At 35.0% G+C, this 21,168-nt stretch overlaps 1 protein-coding gene across 2 annotated transcripts in view; it reads left to right on the forward strand.

Annotated features, from left to right (window-relative positions):
- Nucleotides 1–21,168, forward strand: part of LOC123554949 (transient receptor potential cation channel subfamily A member 1 homolog) — a 162,336-nt gene that overhangs the window by 106,427 nt on the left and 34,741 nt on the right. For both annotated transcript variants that reach the window (XM_053547314.1, XM_053547315.1), the window contains exons 2-8: nucleotides 14,840–14,932; nucleotides 15,458–15,501; nucleotides 16,599–16,688; nucleotides 16,971–17,069; nucleotides 17,449–17,533; nucleotides 18,623–18,780; nucleotides 20,880–20,998. In XM_053547314.1, coding sequence (XP_053403289.1) covers nucleotides 14,870–14,932; nucleotides 15,458–15,501; nucleotides 16,599–16,688; nucleotides 16,971–17,069; nucleotides 17,449–17,533; nucleotides 18,623–18,780; nucleotides 20,880–20,998 — 658 coding nt within the window. In that variant the 5' untranslated portion in view covers nucleotides 14,840–14,869. The remainder of the gene's footprint in view (nucleotides 1–14,839; nucleotides 14,933–15,457; nucleotides 15,502–16,598; nucleotides 16,689–16,970; nucleotides 17,070–17,448; nucleotides 17,534–18,622; nucleotides 18,781–20,879; nucleotides 20,999–21,168) is intronic.

Consider the following 21,168-nt stretch of genomic DNA (forward strand, 5'->3'; position numbering starts at 1 on the left):
GACAGGTAGTCAAAATAATTCGACGTTCAGATTGTTTTTTTCTCGCATTAATCGGAATGTCAATCACAATCAAAACCTGTGAAAACAACTTTAATTGATCTCAATCTTTCCCATAGTAATGTTGTCAACAATTTCTATGGACTCGGGTAGTCAAAATAATTCGACGTTAGATTGTGGGGATATTGCCCATATGAAAAAAAGGTATCTCAATATTTCCTAGGATCGCGTCAAGTTAGTTGGACTATGGACTTGAGCTGATTAAGTCAAATGCTGTTTTCACAGGTAATTATCACCTATTCACTGTGCTACACCATGAGATACGGTTACTATATAATATATAGGTGGTACATTAGGTGTCAAAGTGGTACATAAAAGACCTGGTACATAAAGTGACTGGTACATAAAGGGTCATATTGGATTGGTCGAGACGGCTAAGACACTTTCCTACACATTCGGGTGAAGGCCCCGGCCTGACTACTCACACTGCGGTGTATCCTTGGGCAAGGCACTTTAACACGACTGCCTCAGTCGACAAAGCTGTAAATGGGTACCAGCAAATTACTGGTGGTAATGTATAATTGGTTATAACTGTTCTTAAAATATGGTCGCTATAAAGCGACGAGAAACAAAAGTTACCTTTGTTCTAGTAATAGGAAATAATCACAAAAGCATTATCAGTCAACATTCGTACGGTCCACATTTAAAAAGGCAGTTTTCATATCGAAACCCCTTTCATAATTTTCTGTCCAGAGTTCTTTCTAGGTCTACCCAGTAGATCTAGCCGAACATGTTCGCCACCGCGACTAAATTGATTTTGTTACTGTACGGTTGCATGTACCTGGTGAAATTGATATTTGTCCAAGAGCAGATTTGTTTCTTTACCCTCTAACTCAAGCCGTTAACAATACAATTAAAAGTACAAAAACATTTCTACCATGATTTGCAGGCGCCATCTTTGTTACGAATCTCGTATACGAAAAAATCCGGAAACGTACGAATGATTTGAAAATGCCGCTTATAATACATCATTACATGTGTCAAAATCCATTTTATTTAATTTTTCATGATTTTAAACATAAAAGGCAAAATTATAAACTAATATTCTAAGAAAAGCACATTTCAATGAAAAAAAGAGCAATATATACCATATATAATATGAAATATGCATTTATTGATTGTCTGCCGAATGCGCATTATATATGTAAACGAAAATATATACGATCGATTTTTGATCGATAATTTAGGGATGTTGCTTTCTCCAACTTGTACAAAAACATTTCTACCATGATTTGCAGGCGCCATCTTTGTTACGAATCTCGGATACGAAAAAATCCGGAAACGCATGAATGATTTGAAAATTTCGCTTATAATACATCATTACATGTGTCAAAATACATTTTATTTAATTTTTCATGATTTTAAACATAAAAGGCAAAATTATAAACTAATATTCAATGAAAAGCACATTTCAATGAAAAAAAGAGCAATATATACCATATATAATATAAAATATGCATTTATTGATTGTCTGCCGAATGCGCATTATATATGTAAACGAAAATATATACGATCGATTTTTGATCGATAATTTAGGGATGTTGCTTTCTCCAACTTTTAGTAAAATGGAATAAATGAATAGAGGAAAGACAGACCTTTAAGGTGAAACAAAAAAATTGCGAAAAACGATATGATTTGAAATGTTGTGTCCATTACAAAATTAGGCAGTCAGACTTTTGTCTGCATAAATTTCGAGTCTGCCTTATGATGGTTTTGGTGGGTATCGCAGTCTGCCTGTTGCTTATTTTATATATGTATATATATATTCAATGTATCCTCGAGATCCATTTAACTTTCAGAGAGAAATATAGCTTCTCTGGTCCCAATCAGTTAAAAAGACTAAAATGTCACTACTGATTTGTGAGACATGAAACGAGAGATTTGAGTATATATACGCACATGTTGAACGAGTACGAATGTGTAGTACAATTCGGGCTCGTATATAAAGCAGCATCGAAACTAATCTTATTGGGTTAGTGGACTTGCGTGTTCGTTTGCGTTTTGCCGTAATTGGTCTGGTATATTGTGGTGGTGATATAGTTCGTATAAATTATCTCTACTATATACTATACAATGAACAGACTCTGCACAAGATGAAAGTCTATAAATTAAGTAAATAAAACGACAATCTAAACTAATTTCGCCTTTCGGCTCATCGAGACCAGAACATTGAACTTGTCTTTAGGGGATATCTACTCATATCAGAATATATGGGATTAATAGCCCTCAGTTTGTATTAATCATAGTTTTATATTCCAAACGATACCAAAAGGTAGAATTACAGTTTATCTGACTTGGTATGCCTGTACAGTAGGAATGATATGCAGGTTTAATTCATTTTGAAATGTATTTTAAATATAGCTTCAGTATTGTTGTTGCTGTCAAAACCTGAATTATTATTACCACCATATTCCTGTATATAGAATTCCTTAATACATAACAACGGTTTTAAGACAAGAAGTTGTAACTCAGAGAGAGAGAGAGAGAGGGAGAGAGAGAGAGAGAGAGATTATATATGGTTCTTATAATAAATGCATGTGCCACACGATGGGCCATATCCTGTTAATTAATTCGTTGAATACAAACTGTCAGAATGAATCCAAGATAGAACCTCACACTCTAGAATATGTATAACATATAAGGAGAGGGCACATATTGTACTACTAAGCAATAACGACAGAAATGTCTAAATCTTCCGAAAAATCAAAGTTAAGAATCCCAGTTGCCAATATCAACAGAAAAAATCGAAATCTGCAGAATATCTATATATGTTAAGAATCTGTGTTGGGTTGACATCTGTTGAAAAAATTAATTTCTTTTAGCCTAAGCAAATGTAATCACAAATGAAGAAAAAGCTGCATCAGACAAACAAATATGTACACACTTCTTAAACAAGTATTGGAAACATGTAGTCTTCAGTTATTGATTTATGGTCGATTGATAAATAAATAAAGTGCTACAACTTATATTAATCATATTCTCAGCCCTCATTCATTCACTCAAATTAAGATATTACTTATTATAGTATCGCGCTTTTGTAATTTCCATGAGCGTATGAAATACATGGTTCTGCTTCGAGCGTGAGGTCTTAGCATGTACTTTTAGCATACAACATGTATTTAATAACCAAATCGCGATGCATACCTTACATTTACACTTTTGGTTGCTCTTTCTACTAATACATATTGTCGAAGTTATACAGTTTACTATTTGAATGACTAAATCACCAGCAAACGGCTTTTGTTAAAATAATAAACGAAGAAGCGCGTCACAACGAACGGCAGTTTCTTTTTTATAGGTTACTGACCGTTCCAAGGCGGTGCCCCTATTTTCAACTGTTTTTTTTTCGTCTACCTCGTACTTAATGTTGCGTATGTAGTCTTGGTCGTTTTAGGTATTTTATACACTGTCCATCTCTTTTTGTTGTGTATATCGCTTTGCTTTTGTTGACATTTCATTACTCCCCTACTGGTTGAAAACCAGTTTCGTGGACTATATCCGTCATTCCGTCATTCTGTCCGTCCGCACTTTTTTGTCCGGTTCATAACTCTGCCGTCCATGAAGGGAGTTTAATATTACTATGCACAAATGTTTCCCATGATAAGACGACGTGTCATGCGCAAATCCCGGCTCCTAGCTCAAAGGTCAAGGTCACAGATGGAGGTCAAAGATCAACATGACTTTTATCCTGTCCGGTCCAGCACTCTGTCATCCATCAAAGGGATTACAATATTACTTGGCACAAATTTGCTCATAATAAGACAATCTGTCATGCACAACTTTCAAACCCCTAACTCAAAGGTCAAGGTCACACTTAGCAGTTCTATGTTAACATGGCATGGATAGAGTCTGTTTCGTGTCCGATCAATAACTATGTCATTCATTAAGGAATTTTAACTTTGCAAAATGTTCCAAAAAGATGAGGCGATGTGTCATGCGCAAAAGCCGGACACCTGGCTCAAAGGTCAAGGTCACAATTCGGGGTCAAAAATCAACAGGGCTGTTTTCCTGTCCGGTCCATAACTCTGCCATCCATGAAGGGATTTTAATATTTCTTGGCACAAATGTTCCCCATGATGAGACGACGTGCCATGTACAAAACCCGGATCCCTACCTCAGATGTCAAGGTCACAATTTTAGGTCAAACATTCACTGGAATGTTTTCCTGTCCGGTCCAGAACTCTGTCATTCCTCAAGGGATTACAATATTACTTGGCATAAATATTCTCCATGATCAGATGACGTGTCATGCACAATACCCAGAACTCTAGCTTAAAGGGCAAGGCCATACTTGGAAATCAAAGGTCTGTAGGATTTTCTCCTGTCTATAACTTTGTCATGCAAAACAGGATTAAAATATCAGTTGGTACAAATATTCCCCTGGATGAAACAACAACATGTCATGCGCAAAACCCGGGTCCTAGGTCTAAGGTCAAGATCACACTTTGAGGCCAAAGGTCACATACCAAAATGATTTTGTCCGGAGCATTTCTTCCTCATGCGTGGAGAGATGGTACTGTTTAGTTTCTCAACATGACCATTTCGGCATGGGTGGTTCCAATACTCCCGTTTTCATAGCCTTGGGTATTGCTTAATCACCCCTTGGATATGGTGCCTGCTTTTTAATTGTGTTTTTTGACAGTTTCTGTGATACGCAGGCTCCACAACTTCAGATCCCCTTCCTAAATTCCAGTTTGTTTAGTTCTTCCCATTGTTTTCTCGTTTAGGGCAAACTCTACTTTATCTGGAGACCAAACGCCGCTCTTCATGGAATTACACATGTATCATTGAAGGTTCCATGTTCACCGCCGTTTGAATACATCTGCGGATGTCTCTAAATTGTTGTGTGTACTTTTAGCATGTGTAAATGTTGAGTTCTGCTTAACCCGGGGCTAGAGGGCGCGGACGGTAGCATGCATTTCCACTATTGTCCATGAACAGGCTCAATCAAACCGAGCCTGCAACATTTTCGTTTTTTGTCGTGTTGGGCGACCTGTGACGTTTCCACTTTTCTCTATTTTGATGTAACTTGGCACAAATGTTCACCACCATGAGACAGATTGTCATTCGCAACAATCAGGTCTCTGGGCCTAAGGTCAAGGTCATACTTGGAAGCCAAATGTTAAATTTAAGAAAAACCTTGTCCGGAGAATTCTTTTTCATGCTTGGAAGGATCTTGTTGTAACTTGGCACAAATGTTCACCACCACGAGGCACCCTTGATTTTAGAATCACGTCTCGTTGTTTTACTATAAATAAATTATAATGTTATTTTTTTTACTGGCCATAGGGGAAAGTCGAAACCACTTTTCTTTGGTACAACAGGCATGTAAGTAATACATCGATTTTTTAGGTGTATTTTGACCCATCTCTACCTAGTAAAGAGTTTTATGTGGACTTATAATAGATTGTTTTAGGATTAATTTCCCTTTGTTGTTACTTTAATACTATAAATAACTTGTATTATAACTCTTTTTTTTTAAAATTGGCCAAAAATTCCATATGGAAACAACTGTAAGGTGTCATACATGCAAATTTTAATTCAAGTGTTTTGTTATAACAAATTGTATATATAGTACAATATTGTATATACATCATTGACAGATATCAGTTCATTATGTTATACTGCAGTAGAAAAAATCAGGTGCCTACCAGTAGGATACTTTGAATGGCATGGCAATACTTCATTCACTTGTAAACATTGTCTTGTCTAACATGTTGAAAATAGGATAAGTGCGAGGTTGGCATGTCCTAAATGCGTTCAAACCCCCTGTTTCCTTTATATAGGTGGGCCGGTGGTCTAGTGGTAACACGCTTGACTGTCAATCCAGAGGACCGGGATTCGAATCCTGGTCCAGGCACTGGAAATTTCTGAGATGCTCTTCATATGCTATATAAGTCTGGTATACTACTACAACTACTACTACTACTACTACTACTACTACTACTACTAATAATAATAATAATAATATAGGTTGCTGACAGTTCCAAGGCGGTGCCCCTATATTCAACTGGTTTTCTGTCTGTCTTGTATTGGCTGTTGCGTATGTTGTCTTGTTTGTTGTAAGCGATTTTTCCTTCTCCCTATTGTCTCCTCCCTTCCCCTTGCATTTGCATTTGCGATCCTTTTTTGAATCCCCTCCCCCTTTACTTTGAAATTGTTTTCGTGGTTCCCCTTTATTTTGGCTGCCGCAATACTAAGGCGGTGACCGATTTATTTTCCCTGCTTATATGGGTGCATTTGTGTGCTTGTGAGTGTAAAGCTACAAAATTACAAAATTAAACTAAACCAGGGGAGGTAACCGCTACAGGATTATTAAATATTCCGCATTCTGCATTATGCTCTATTTTAGAAGTTTATTAAAAGAAAAAGATAACAAAAAAGTTATTTCTACGTTGCAGTAATAATAATGATGATAAGTGGACCAAATACCAAACTCATAATACGAACCTCAGGACGCTTGATTATTCATCACGGAGAACAGCGTTCAGTTATAGATGTACCATGTATGAATTTTAAATAATGTCTATTTATTTTTTATTTTTATTTAGTAGAAATGTCCTATATGATACATAAAGGATGGAAAAAATAGAGTTTAGATGATTTATTTGTATCAGAGTACAACTATATCCAGGCCACACCATGTGGAGTCACTCTTGTTGTTGTTTTTCTTTTGTTATTTTTTATTTCACTTTATATATATATGTCCATCAAAAACATGTCGGCCAACGTGGGCAGGACTTTGGATCCTATACCGACGAATATACATTAGATCATGAGATTGATTAAACAATACAACATGGTAGAATTATTTTCAATTAAACAGTTATCTTTGTAGCATGGTACATAAATACATGAGATTAACTAAACATAACTAAACATGGTAATAAATGGTTTGATGTGTTTCTTTTTGTATTTTTTTTTTCACATAAATCTATAACAAAACTTTCAATGAGAATATACCTGAGGTTAAGTAAACAGCACAACACAAATATAAACATGGTATATAAAAAGTTTGTTGTGTTTCTTTTTTAAGCATGGCAAAATTTTTTAGAGCGTCTTCTTTACTTTCAATTAAACAGTTATCTTTGCATCATGGTACATAAATACATGAGATTATTTAAACAATACAATACAAACATTGCTTTTTTTAACCTGGCATACCTTGTGTTAAGTTTCAATTGAACATTTATCCCTTCTTAGCCCTTTCGTTGACTGGGCGCCTCCGCTGACATGATTTTTTGCAACACCTTTTGCTTTGTCAATTATAGAGTACTTTCAATCACTTGACTGTACATATTTTGTTTTTGTTTGTAGGGATAACGCATGCTTTTTCGTGTTATAACGTCTGTAGAATCCCGAGGGATTAGTTGGTGCCCGAGCCCGTAGGGCGAGGGTACCAACGTATCCCGAGGGATTCTGCAGATGTTATAACACGAAATGAACATGCGCTAACACTATTCTAGCATAAAACGCGAAAAAATACTATTTTTAAATTTTTAGTCTAATAAATGAATACATCCTACCTCAACGTCATTAAATTTCCATGAAATGCGCGGGAATGTCTGAGTAGTTTTTTACGTTGACGTCATTTTGTTTTGAATTGTCCGTTTTGGGGCCGAATGACGTTTACGCTTTGCCACGGAACTCGCATATATAAATAGGTGTTATAACAGCACGTGAGCGCGAAAATCTCTCTGTTAACATACGTTTTCTTTCCTCTTAAAACACCCCCGAAATGTGACAATAACATCAGTTTTATGCTAGAATGTTTCTTTTTGTCTGTCAGAAATTTGTTAAACAGTTCCCTCTTTTCTTCTTCTGTTTTCTGTTTTACAACGCCAAATAGACTCTGGTATGTGATAGAGCTGACGTTCATTTGATATCAGTTCATAATTTCCTGCATCATGAATGGCACTGTGGTAGTCCATGAAGAAAAGATACGTGACATTGTACAACTTTTCAATTAGTTCATTTGTACGCTTTGGTTTCCAGTCTACAGACAATGTAAATATGTTGTTTATGGATTCGGCGTCATTTGTCCAGTTTTTGCATTCGGGTATCATTTCTGCTCGGTTCAAGTACGTAACTCTTTTGTCTTGGTTTGAGGTTGTTTGTTTCGAAAGTAAGTCGTGAAAGATTCGTGATTTTCAGTTATTTTTTTCAATTTCGGATGCTTTACTTTCAAATTCTACTGTTGTAGCTGCATCTACTAGCCCTCTACTGTCGAATAAATCATTATTCAAAACATTTCTTTCAGTCGTGCGTATGCCTACTTTGTTTTGGAGATAATGTTTCACATTGTCTTTTAAGTGTTTGGTACACAAGTATCGAGTACCTAGCAGATGGGAACACGTGTTCAATTGCTTTCGTAAGTGCTTTCTCGTCGTCGGTTCCAAATTCCACGCTTTCGGATATCCTCATTTCAATGTTTTCTACGTCGGCATCTATTTCTGTAGCTATGCGTTCCAAGAAACTTTTGTACGTTTGGTATGTTGCATCTTTGTGTATAAGAACTGGTCCAAGAAATATAGGGTTTTATGTAGTGCCTTTTCTGAAGATTCGTTGGTTTTATAAACAAGCACAGTAACAAAAATGTTCCCCAAGTTAAATGTTCTATCTATTCCTATTGGTTGTTTCTTTCTCTTTGATAAAAGGTGTTTCAAGTTTTTCATTTGTTCGTCTGTGTAGCGTATCACAGATGAACACCGAAAGAGCTTAAACTACATTTGTTCATAATTTCCTCAGCATTTCTGTCTATTTTGACGAATTCAGAAGGAATGGTAGATTTACCGAAGTACTTGAGTGCACCAATATACTGTTTCTCACGCCTGGCTGCGAATGCCAACAACTTAGCACCATGACTGGATGACCACTTTGGAGAAGATAAAATGCAATTTTTATTTGAATTGAAACATAACATCATAATATATGTGTAATACATTAATCTTAACATCATTGCGAAAGCATGGTATATTTTACGGAAAACTGAGATGTTTTAGAAATTGTCTTTTTCATTAAATTCAGTTAATTACTGTGACGTAATAAATAAAAATATTTTATCAATTTTGCTCGATAAGATACTCTAACCTGTTACCAAATAAACAAATCAAAAATATTTTTCATAACTGTCTGCATAAATTTTATCTTAACATTATCGCGCAAGCAGTGTATATTTTACGGAAAACTGCAATGTTTTAGAAATTCGTCCTCTTTTTCATTAAAACTCGGTTTATAACTGCTGCATAATTAATAAAAATATTTTTTTATCAAATTTGCGTTATAAGAGATATTGCTAAATAAACAAATCAAAAATAGTTTTCAAAACAGCAAACAGTGCAGATCTTGATCATGCTATTGTGCGTAGTATAACAAAATCTGGCTTTTAATTTGCCCGACCATTTTTAATAGCATTCAGTCAATCATTTTGAATTTATCAATAAAGATATTTTAATCAAATTTGCATTTTCACATTCTCTTACTTATTGCCAAATAAACAAATCAAAAATATTTTTCATACCATTCAGTCAGACATTTTGATTTTATCAATAAAGATAGTTTAATCAAATTTGCATCATCACATCCTCTAACTTATTGCCAAATAAACAAATCAAAAATATTTTCCATAACTGTTTGCATAAATTTTATCTTAACATTACCGTCCAAGCCATGTATATTTTACGGAAAACTGCAATGTTTTAAGAATTCGCTGTCTTTTTCATTAAAATTCAGTTTAATACTGTGGGGTAATTAATAAAGATATTTTTAGCTCACCTGAGCACAAAATGCTCGGGGTGAACTATTGTGATCGCTCAGCGTCCGGCGTCCGTCCGCCCGTCCGTCCACACTTTCCTTTAAACAACATCTCCTCATAAACTCTGGGCAAATTTCATCCAAACTTCACAGAAATGTTCATTGGGTGAAGCTCTACAAAAATTATTCAAAGAATTGAATTCCATGCAGAACTCTGGTTGCCATGGCAACCGAAAGGAAAAACTTTAAAAATCTTCTTCTCAAAAACCAGAAGCCCTAGAGCTTAGATATTTGGTGTGAAGCATTGCCTAGTGGACCTCTACCAAGTTTGTTCAAATTATGACCCCGGGGTCAAAATTGACTCCGCCCCAGGGGTCACTTGATTTTACATAGGAAAATCTTAAAAAATCTTCATCTCAAAAACAAGAAGACCTAGAGCTTAGATATTTGACATGTAGCATTGCCTAGTGGACCTGTATTAAGTTGTTCAAATCATGACCCCGGGGTAAAAATTGACCCTGCCCCAGGGGTCACCTGATCTTACATAGATTTCTATAGGAAAATCTTCAAAAAATTTAAAAAAAATAAACCAAAAGGCCTTGAGCTTAGATATTTGATATGTAGCATTGCCTAGTGGACCTCTACAAAAAAAATCAAATCATGACCCCCGGGGTCAAAATTGATCCCGCCCCAGGGGCCACTTGATTTTATATAGGAAAATCTTCAAAAAAAATTCTAAAAATAAACCAGAAGGCCTAGATCTTAGATTTTTGACATGTAGCATTGCCTAGTGGATCTCTACGAAATTTGTTCAAATCATGACCCCCGGGGTCAAAATTGACCTCGCCCCAGGTGTCACTTGATTTTATATAGAAAAATCTTCAAATTTTTTTTTAAAAAATAAACCAGAAGGCCTAGGTCTTAGATATTTGACATGTAGCATTGCCTAGTAGACTTCTACAAAAGTTATTCAAATCATGACCCCCGGAGTCAAATTGACCCCGCCCCATGGGGTTACTTGGTTATACATAGAAAAATCTTCAAAATTTTCTAAAAATTAACCAGAAGGCCTAGAGTTTAGATATTTGACATGTAGCATTGCCTAGTGGACTTCTACAAAATTTGTTCAAATCTTGACCCTTCAAGGTCAAATTGACCCAGCCCCAGGGGTTACTTGATTGTACATAAGGAAATCTTCATAAATTTGCTAAAAATAAACCAGAAGGCCGAGATCTTAGATATTTGATATGAAACATTGCCTAGTAGACTTCTACAAACTTTGTTCAAATCATTAACCCCGGGGTAAAATTGGCCCTGCCCCAGGGATTACTTGATTGTACATCGGAAAATCTTCCAAACAATTTCTAAAAATCATCAGTTTGACATTTGAAACATGTAGCTCATATTACTCAGGTGAGCGATCCAGGGTCATCATGACCCTCTTGTTATAAAATTTACTGTATCACATACTCTTACCTATTTCCTAATAAACAAATCTAAAATATTTTTCTTAACTGTCTGCATAAATTTTATCTTAACATTACCGCGCAAGCAGTGTATATTTCACGGAAAATTGCAATGTTTTAGATATTCGCCGGCCTTTTCATTAAAATTCAGTTTATTACTGTAATGCTATTAATAATTTGTTTTTATCAAATTTGTTTTATATCATAGTCTTACCTATTTCCAAATAAAGGAATCAAAATAATTCATAAACTGCAGAGAGACGAATTCTTACAAACTGGACAAACCCTGTCTTTGTAATACCTGATAGACTGTTAGGATCCGTGCAATGGGGACACCATCGGTATCTGACTGCCAAACCTACTTGCCGAGACACTAAAACAAATGCAATTCTTTCGAGATACATGTATATTAAAATATTTTTAAAAAATCTCAAAAGGGCCGCATTTGAGAATGTCTTCCCCGTGGATCCAGCATAAATGCAGTCTAAGCATATTGCGGACAGAGTTTTTATGCTGTGTTGACTTTATTCAATTTGGTATAATTTTTAATCCGTTGTAGTTACCTCCCGTGCTGCAAATATCAAACCGACCTACACTATTTGTTTCTTACTAACCTGTACCAGGAAGGTCTAATACGTCTGTTCCTAAGTCCTCCATGTTCTTACTTGGGCTATTTTGATTTTAATTAAAGGTATAATATTCAAACATGCGTTTAAAACATTATTTTTGGTGTCTTGTGGTAGTTTTGAATTGTCTTCGGATAGTCTTGGGGTGTCTTGGGGTAATAAGTCAGACCGGTGTGTCAAAACGAAAGGTTTCTATGGGAAACACCTATTTCATGTAACGCCGCCACTTGGTAGAATTTGAAAATTGCAGCCAATCAAGCATGCTAACCTCTTGACCTCTTGATTATTCCGCCTCTCCATCAGAAGATTTTATCTCAAAATGTATTTGACCTAGAATCCTCAAACCTCAGAGACAAATTGTGCAAAAGGTGTTTTGACTGGGATTATACACAACCAGGCAATAATTACGGCCCTTGGCTCAGATGTGTGTGTCGCATGTATTTCATAAAATACTTGACCATTGTTATGAAGCATTACAGACATGTTATTCAACTATGAAGTCGTGCACCTTTGATTTTGTTTAAGATTCCACTCTGCCAGACCAGAGTCTACAAACTGTGGAATGCACTGCCGTTAGAACTACATAAAAAGCAAATCGCTTGATACATAAACAAATGTCATAACAGACACTGTATTTCAGAGACTTCATGGCATTGTATTATATTTAATAATTGGACAGGGTGCGATCATGACTGTTTGTTGAAATTACGTTATTATCATCATGATTATTATCATTATTATCATTATCATCATCATCATCATCATAATCATCATCAGCATCATCTTCATCATCATCATTATATACAACACCATTGAATATGTTATTATATAGAAATATGCGTTAATCAAATTATTCAGTTTCAGTTATGGCCCGTGACCTGGTATAAATATGCACTCGAGAAAAAAAAGTAACCTAGAGATATAAAACATTAGAGGATTGTTATATAGTATGTGTAATTGTGCACCCCGCGTATGTATATTAATGTCTTCGAAAATTTGCACAAAGACCATAAAAATAAATTTTACCTAAAGTCAATAGTCATTGGAGGATTTTTACAGTTGAGCTCTGTTTAGGACTTCACTCAGTCAGACAATGGCAAGAGTTATTGTCCTTGACTTAGTGAAAATATACATAAAGTGTTTCAATGTATGTATTGCATATTATCTTATAAGATATATCACCTATCAAATCAAGTACAGTGACAGAAATAGGGGTCCCAATGACCTATAGACATTTTTATCACTGTCTAACTAATGTAATCAATATCTAGTTGTCTGATTTGTTGGAATTTGAATCAATTATTTTTCCGATATCACCAATAGTCAGATGACAGGCTTTCACCTTGAAACAATTCTCTTCTGATAATTAAGATCGTTCTACTGAGGTAATTTCAACAAAATAGCATTAATATATCGATTTGCTTTAACTAATTATGTTAGCAATTTTGTTTTCTACCAAGTGTTTACTTCTTTTTTGAATATTGCAGTGAGAGCATTACGCTTAGTGGGAGCTTCTTTTTCATGATTTAAAACTTTAACAAAAGTCAGCTTGATAATTAGTCAAACAACTGTGAGGATAACAGATAAGTGGTCAATTTATTAAATGCCAGTTAAACGTTATTATGTTCGAAGCATCTGTTTCCAAATAGAAAAGAACAGACGGTTTTACGTTGGCTGCTTTGACTTTTGTGTTAGATAAGAAATCATATTGGCAAGTAGTTAGTAGTTATGGGGACTGACCGCATTCATTTTAGATTTATTTCCATACTGTTATGGACCACTTTTCAAGGTCAATGTGTCCACTGAGACGCAATTTGACATTAAAGTTTTTAATGGAATTCAATGTTAAATATGGTGAAGTACTATTATTCAAAAGAATAACAACTTAACAAACCTAATACTTCTGATTCAGAAGCGTCATTATAAGACAATTTACCCCACCTGGATTGGGATGACCCTCGAGCGATATCAGACGGTGTCAACATTTCACCACTTATTTGTATTGCATGAGCTTGTTCAAATTTATAAAAGTTTAATCATAAAATTTTCATATTACCCAAAGGGGCCTCCGTGGCCGAGTGGTTAAGGTCGCTGACTTCAAACCACTTGCCCCTCATCGATGTGGTTTCGAGCCTCATTCGGGGCTTTGAATTCTTCATGTGAGGAAGCCATCCAGCTGGCTTACGGAAGGTCGGTGGTTCTACCCAGGTGCCCGCTCGTGATGAAATAATGCACGGAGGGGCACCTGGGGTCCACCATCAAAGCTGGAAAGTCGCCATATGACCTATAACTGTGTCGGTGCGACGTTAAACCCAACAAAATAAATAAAATTAAATTCATATTACCCAAAAATAAAATAGTTTAGTATCAGACATTATAAATTAGGAAGAATGAAGCGTTTTTGATTAAATTTTACTACAAATCGTCCAAACTTTTGAAGAAGTATAACACAAACGTTTTGAACACTTATTTAATTTTGCACGAGCGGATGTCTCTCTCGTGTACGTCAGTGTTTGCTCTTCTGACTGTAGTTTGTGGTGTAGGAAGACTGCGTTTTTGAGCGTTGCTTACTCTGTTGAATATCTGTTCATGTTTTTTCCCACTTTACCCAACAGCCCAATAAATGTTCTACCCCTTACTCATTTTTCTACCTTGAATATGATTAAAATGTACTTTTTATTAGATTATTGAAGCAACCCGTCTGTTATATCCTTCCACTACATTTTTTGTTGCGGGCCTACTTTGTGATGCAAGGCTTTCTGGCTGTGTTTGGGGTGATTTGTTCTTTCAGATAATCTGTCCCGACATTTCTTTTTATTACGTTTTCGTAATATGGAAGTTATGTATAAATCATACTATTTTGTTTATCAGATCTGTTTAATTCCTCTTTAAAATGAAGCAACTCAAATTACAGTGTGTATATGAATTATCTTATAGGTTACAGAAAGTGGGGCGTTTCAAATTAAGATGCCAGAGGCGACAGAACCCATGTTAGGAAATACAAATGGAGAAACTATTGAAATGCAACCGGTAGCACTTTTTTGTTTTTTACATTACATGCCTTCTGTTGTCTTTGCATATGTTATAGTTTCACCTGGCGGGGATTACTTCTATTTACATGTCTTTTGACTCTGGAACATGGTGGGGGTAAGAGTGCAGTTAGGTGCACCATAAACCGGTTTAAGATCCCAAGTGGTGGTTTTGCCACTGACCGTTCCAAGGCAGTTCCCAATTGTGTTCCAGCATTTGTTTGTTTTGTGCGTGCTTGCATGCGAGTGTGTGTGTGTGTTGATCGTGTGCACGTTTGGGGAGGCTGCGTTTATGGCTTTCCCTATTGGATATTTTTTAGAAAACCAAATATCGTTCTCATTAACATAATATAGACGTAGTAAACACACGTGTACAGTTTTCAACACGTCGATATATTACATCCAACTACAAAGACAAAACGACAATGAAAATTAATATAAATCAACAGCTCAGTATCATTTAGCATCTTGTCAAAATGAAACAATTTCAGCGTATACATATAAACTAGTATTGTATACTTTTCAGATTGAACCATCTAGAACAGACGAAAGTCATGCCGGAGATTCTAAGTATGATTTTGTGTCTTCTTTTATAAATCTTAATCATTACCCATTTTTCATATGGTGTAAATTTTATTTGCAACGCAAGCATTTTAATATTCATTTTCATTTCAAGTTGTACAAAGTATCAAAAATAATACGGAAGCAGAAGACTTCGCACATGTATCATACCAAATCGTGATACTATTAGTTACACTGTTAGTGAAAGGATACGGGATATACGCTGGCAAGGAAATCCATAACAGGCGAAAGCGAAGCTGTGTAACAATTTTATCTTAACGACTACCGTTTACTTACTTGCTATAACCGATACATTTTGTAAACAAACAAAGCTACTTACAGTGCAGACTGGAATCCTGCAATCATTTGTTTGGTCATCATGTTTTGTTTATAGTTGATTAGCATCAGCCATAAAGCACACAATGACCTGTGTATTGATTAAATCACAAAACACAAAAGCTCATTTACACAGGTTATGAACTGGTTTAGATCAGAAATCTGTTCCATCCTTTCGAAAATCACCGGATTTCACGATGTCAGAAATATCTTGAAACTTCAGCTTTCATCCAGTTTCCTGTTAAATCATTTATCTTGCACGTAGATTAAATGATCCTACAACACACTGCTGAGTAACAAATATGTCAATTCCTTTGTTTTACGATGATTTAACTTAAAACAAGATTTCAACATCTGTGTTTCCCATAGAATCTACTGTACAGAGTTATTCCGCTTTTACGACTAACTTTTGTCAAATTTCACGAGCCTAAACTAAGTAGAATGAAAACGACGGCAAGAAAACATTTCAGCATTAGTTGCAGTTTAGTGTCTGTTGAAATTACCTATAAGCTCGAGAAATAATTTGCTTCAAATACCATGCGAGAAATAAATAGTTGCTTTCAGTTACAATAATAATTAATTGCTACACTCTGCGCATTTAAAGTAAAATGTTGTATTTATGTTTTGAATGTTAAGAGATTGTGTTGAAACGGACTAGAAAGACTTCTTGATGAAGTGTTTTAATTGTGCATAAATATGTTGGCAAATGCATTTCAGATACGTTTACATTAATATTTTTATGCTTTCAGTACTTTTTTCTATTCTTTCAGTTGCATTTTAGATTGTTTGAAGCGAAAGAAAGTAGATATAAAACAACTGAAGGAGATGGTCAAGTTACCTGATGCTGATTTGAATTTCAAGTAAGTAACTGCTACATTTGTACGCTTAAAACACTGTTTGATCACAGTATTTTACATTAAACATCGAAAATACATATTTTTTTATTCTGATTTTGCAAATTGATTGCCGTTGTACATTTATTTATTATAAGATTGAAAACGACTGCATTACATTTGGTGGTTTTGGTCAATAAGGTAAACGAAGACAATTGTAAAGTACCTTTGCTGATATAAATCAGACGCGTTAAAGCGGATGTACTTTGATTGCTACCTTAGACAAGAAAAATCATGACTTCATTTCAGCAACAATAAAGATAAGAAAACGGCACTGCATTGGGCAGCCGAGAAAGGACACAGGATTGCTGTCAGTGTATTGCTCGAAGCTGGAGCTTATATTAAAAGGTGAGAAAGTATTTTTAGGCTTAATTAAACCTGTCAGAATATGCTTTTGAAGCATAAATCGCAAACAGCAAAATTACAGCACACCGACTTGATTGAGCTGATGAAATGTTTAATATTTCTCACACTCCAATTTGAAGAAGAGCAATCGCTAGAATTAAAAGTAAAACTAAATAGATTCTGTTATACCAAATGCCATATATTATAGCAATCTCAGTCATAATGCAGATGATGCCTTTTACTGACAAAAGTTATCTAAATTTGATCACATTATTTGCAACAAAAATTATATATACCTTATTTACATTATCAAACATATTACCACTTCCAAAATTATTAAAGTCTCTAATTTCCGGCATAATTATATATACTTTTTTGTCAGAGATATTGAGGGAAATACGGCACTACATTATGCAGTACAAAGACAATCCTTTGCTGTATTTAAACTACTTCTTCCGCCACGGGAGGTAAGGCTCGCTTCACCTTTAGTATTTTCATTAGCTTTTATAGAGATATAATATATAAAACGGTTTGCTTGAATTTCTTTGAGGAGTCTAAAAATAAAGCAATAAGTTATATGATACATTATTTATAAAGGCGTATACAAATTTAAAAAGATAACCCACCATTTGATACTTGACTGTTCACAGAGACGAAGAAATATTTTGACAAAACTTGGCGAAGCTCGTAGAACTTTCTCTAACACTCCCATTGTTTATTTTTTTATTTATTTTTTTTTTGTGATTAAACATGACACATTGCCAGCAAGTCACAATCCTCAACGGTCCGTGTGTTCCAGTTGTTTTTTAATAGCAATTCAAAATAAAGCACTGTTTCTACGGTCCTTTCAACATTTTTATAACCTTTCTCTGCCATTTTGATAAACAAAGGAAAATCATTGAATTCCTACCTTCATATAAATTACCAGGGTGATATTCATTCCTGAAAATTTACTGCAATTGTTCGTCTTTCCATTCATTAATGCAAACTAAAGGTATCTCTTATTAATGGCAATGTTTTCCGAGATTTATAATTGTTATTTAGACCCTACTGGTGAAGCTGTTAATTCACGTTCTCAGTATAAGATTTTTCCTTCTCAAATTTTACGAAATCAAATATGAAATAAATGCGACTGGTTGCTTAGTATAACCGAAAATGCTTTTTTTGCTACTTTCCAAATACCTTTTATACTATTTATATTATATTTATGTACACATGCCAGTGTATTTATGCAGCATCATAGATAGTTCTTGAAATGTTATCTTTATTGTAATATTTCACTGCAGATAAAATTCACTTGTATAATTATATAAAGATAAAGAAGAAAGTACAATTCAGAAACTTACGAAAGCGAATTGTCTGAATATATTAAATAAGGACCGTTCCGGATTGATGGAATGTTTAAAAATCTGATTTTCATTCAAGATGAGTAAATGTTCTCTGTAAGTTGATTTTAAGTTTGTTCGCAGTCAAGATTATTTTACTGGTACAGCAAGTGTAACGCAACTGTAAATTATTCAATGATTGTTCTCTATAATTATATTCTTTATATACAGACACTTGAAACACGATATGGCCAAGAGTTACAATATTCAACCGCAAAAGGAAATACCCAAACGAAGTCTGATTGCTACATAGATATTGCTACATCAGTAAACGTGGAAGGCTTCAATGTTTTAGATCTTGCTTTAGAAGACCTGAAGGACGAGAGAAAGTAAATTACATTTCAGTAAACTGAACTGTGTTTATTTAAAAAAAACACTGCGGTGGTATGTTTTCGTCATCAATACACATTAAGAATAGGTCAGGGAACCAAAGTGTTGATCAAAACATTTAAAACAAACATTTTTATAATAAAGATAATTCAAGTTTGTAGATAGCTAATACAAAGAAAACATGCAATTGCAGACTGCTGACAATAGAACATTTTTTAAGCTAAAAGATCAATTAGCACGCGTAAGCCGAACGTTTTTAGTTACTACTGGCGAAAAACCAGTTTCAGGGACTAAAGGATTGTGCTTTTCCGTCCGTCCTTCGGTCCGTCTGTCCGTCCGTTCGTCATACCGTCGTCCGTCCATCTGCAATTTCTTGTCCGGGCCATGACTGCCATTCATTAAGGATTTTACTTGGTACAAATGTTTACATGATGATACGATGTGTCAAGAGGAAAACCAGACCCTGGCATAAAGGTCAAGGTCATAGATGGAGGTCAAATGTCAACATGGCTTTTTATCTGTACGGTCTGTAACTCAACAATCATTGAAGGGATTTGAATATTGCTTGCCACAAGTGTATTCCAAAATAAGACGTGTCACGCACAACTTTCAAGCCCCTAGCTTAAAGGTCAAAGTCGCACTTTGCAGTAAAATGTTAGAATGGCACGAACAAGACAAGGTCTGTTGGTCTGTTTCATGTCCGGTCCAGAACTTTTTCATTTATCGAAGTATTACAATAGACTTGGCATAAATGTTTCCAATACATCGGACAAATTATCACTCGCAACATCAAGAACCCTAGCTTAAAGGCCAAGACCACACTTGGAGATCAAATCTCAATAGGGTTTTTTTCTGTCCGATTCATAACTTTGTCATGCAATGCAGGGTTTGAATATTAGTTTGCACAAATATTTCCCTTGATAAGATGACGTGTCATGCACAAAACCTGAAACAAGATCAAAGGTCAAGGTCACAGTTGGAGGTCACAGGTAAACAGGGCATTTTTCCTGTCCGGTCTGTAACTCGATAATACATGAAGGGATTTGAATATTTTTTGGCAAAAAAGTAACCCATAATAAGACGACATGTCATGTTTAGCAGCAAGATCCCTAGCACAAAGGTCAAGATCGAATTTGAAGGTCACATTTCAAGAAGGGTTTTCCTGTCCCGGCTGAATCTCAACAATCCATAAGGCATTTTACAATTACTTGACACAAAGTGAACCCATAATAAGATGACGTGTCAAGTGCAACACTAAAACCCCTAACTTGAAGGTCAAGGTCACAGTTTGAAGTTGAATGTCAGTAGGACTTTTCCTGTCTGGTCCATAAATCTGTCATCCATTCAGATAGTTTAATATTACTTGACACGAATGTTTCCCATAATGAGACAATAGGTTATGCGCAATACCCTGACCAGGCCCAAAAGTCAATGTCACACTTAAAGGTCAAAGGTCAACATTGATCGTTTTCTATCCAGTCTATAAAATATTCTAATATAATCTCATACGTCGCATGGACCTAATTAAAAATATTTTTGGTTTATTTTCTTAGGAACTACTTCCCTTTAATATGATGATTTGTAAAAATTTTCTCATATTTCCCGATTAAAATGTTATCAAAATTGAATTTAAATACATTTTAAATATTTTAAGATGTTATAAGCAATCAATAACTGTAGATATTTATGTATGCACATTTTCATCCAAACTTTGTGTTATAACATATCGTATGTATAGTACAATATTGTTTATGTATTAATGACAATTATGTTATACTACAGGAGGGAAAATTAGTTGCTTTCGAGTAGCGGACTTTCTATTGCATGACATTACTTCATTCACTTGTTATCTTTACGAATGTATTTCAAGTTTATGAAGTTGTTCTTGTTCTTCATTTTCAACACAAAATTTGTCAGTTGCTTTTAACATTTAGTTTGCAATGCGTTGATGAATACGCATGTAAAAATGCCGGACTTGTAAATTCGTTGTTATTGTCCTGGTATAGTTGACTTGATCTCTAGCAGTTCAATTGGCATGATACCAGAACGAACAAAAATGTTTGCTAATCTTGCTTGTATAATCCAACTAAAATTTTAGGAAAATTGTTCGGTATTTAGTCCGGGAAACAGATCTCGACTGCTTGCAGAGACTGCTTCGGAACAATTCTAAAGGGAATTTTAGTTCACCTTTTAGAGGACTTATTAAGAAGATGCCAGGTATTTGCTAATTTTTCCTTATTTTCCTTTGCTACTCATAAACTTATACGGTATATTTTAATGTAAGAAACAGCAAAATAATTACATTATAGTTACATACAATGATAAAGTATATTTTATGTCCCCTTTAAGAAGTTTTTCTATGGTCTGGATATATGCAACAACTTTGC

The sequence above is a fragment of the Mercenaria mercenaria genome, chromosome 7 (assembly GCF_021730395.1).
Source record: "Mercenaria mercenaria strain notata chromosome 7, MADL_Memer_1, whole genome shotgun sequence".
NCBI classification, from domain to species: domain Eukaryota; kingdom Metazoa; phylum Mollusca; class Bivalvia; order Venerida; family Veneridae; genus Mercenaria; species Mercenaria mercenaria.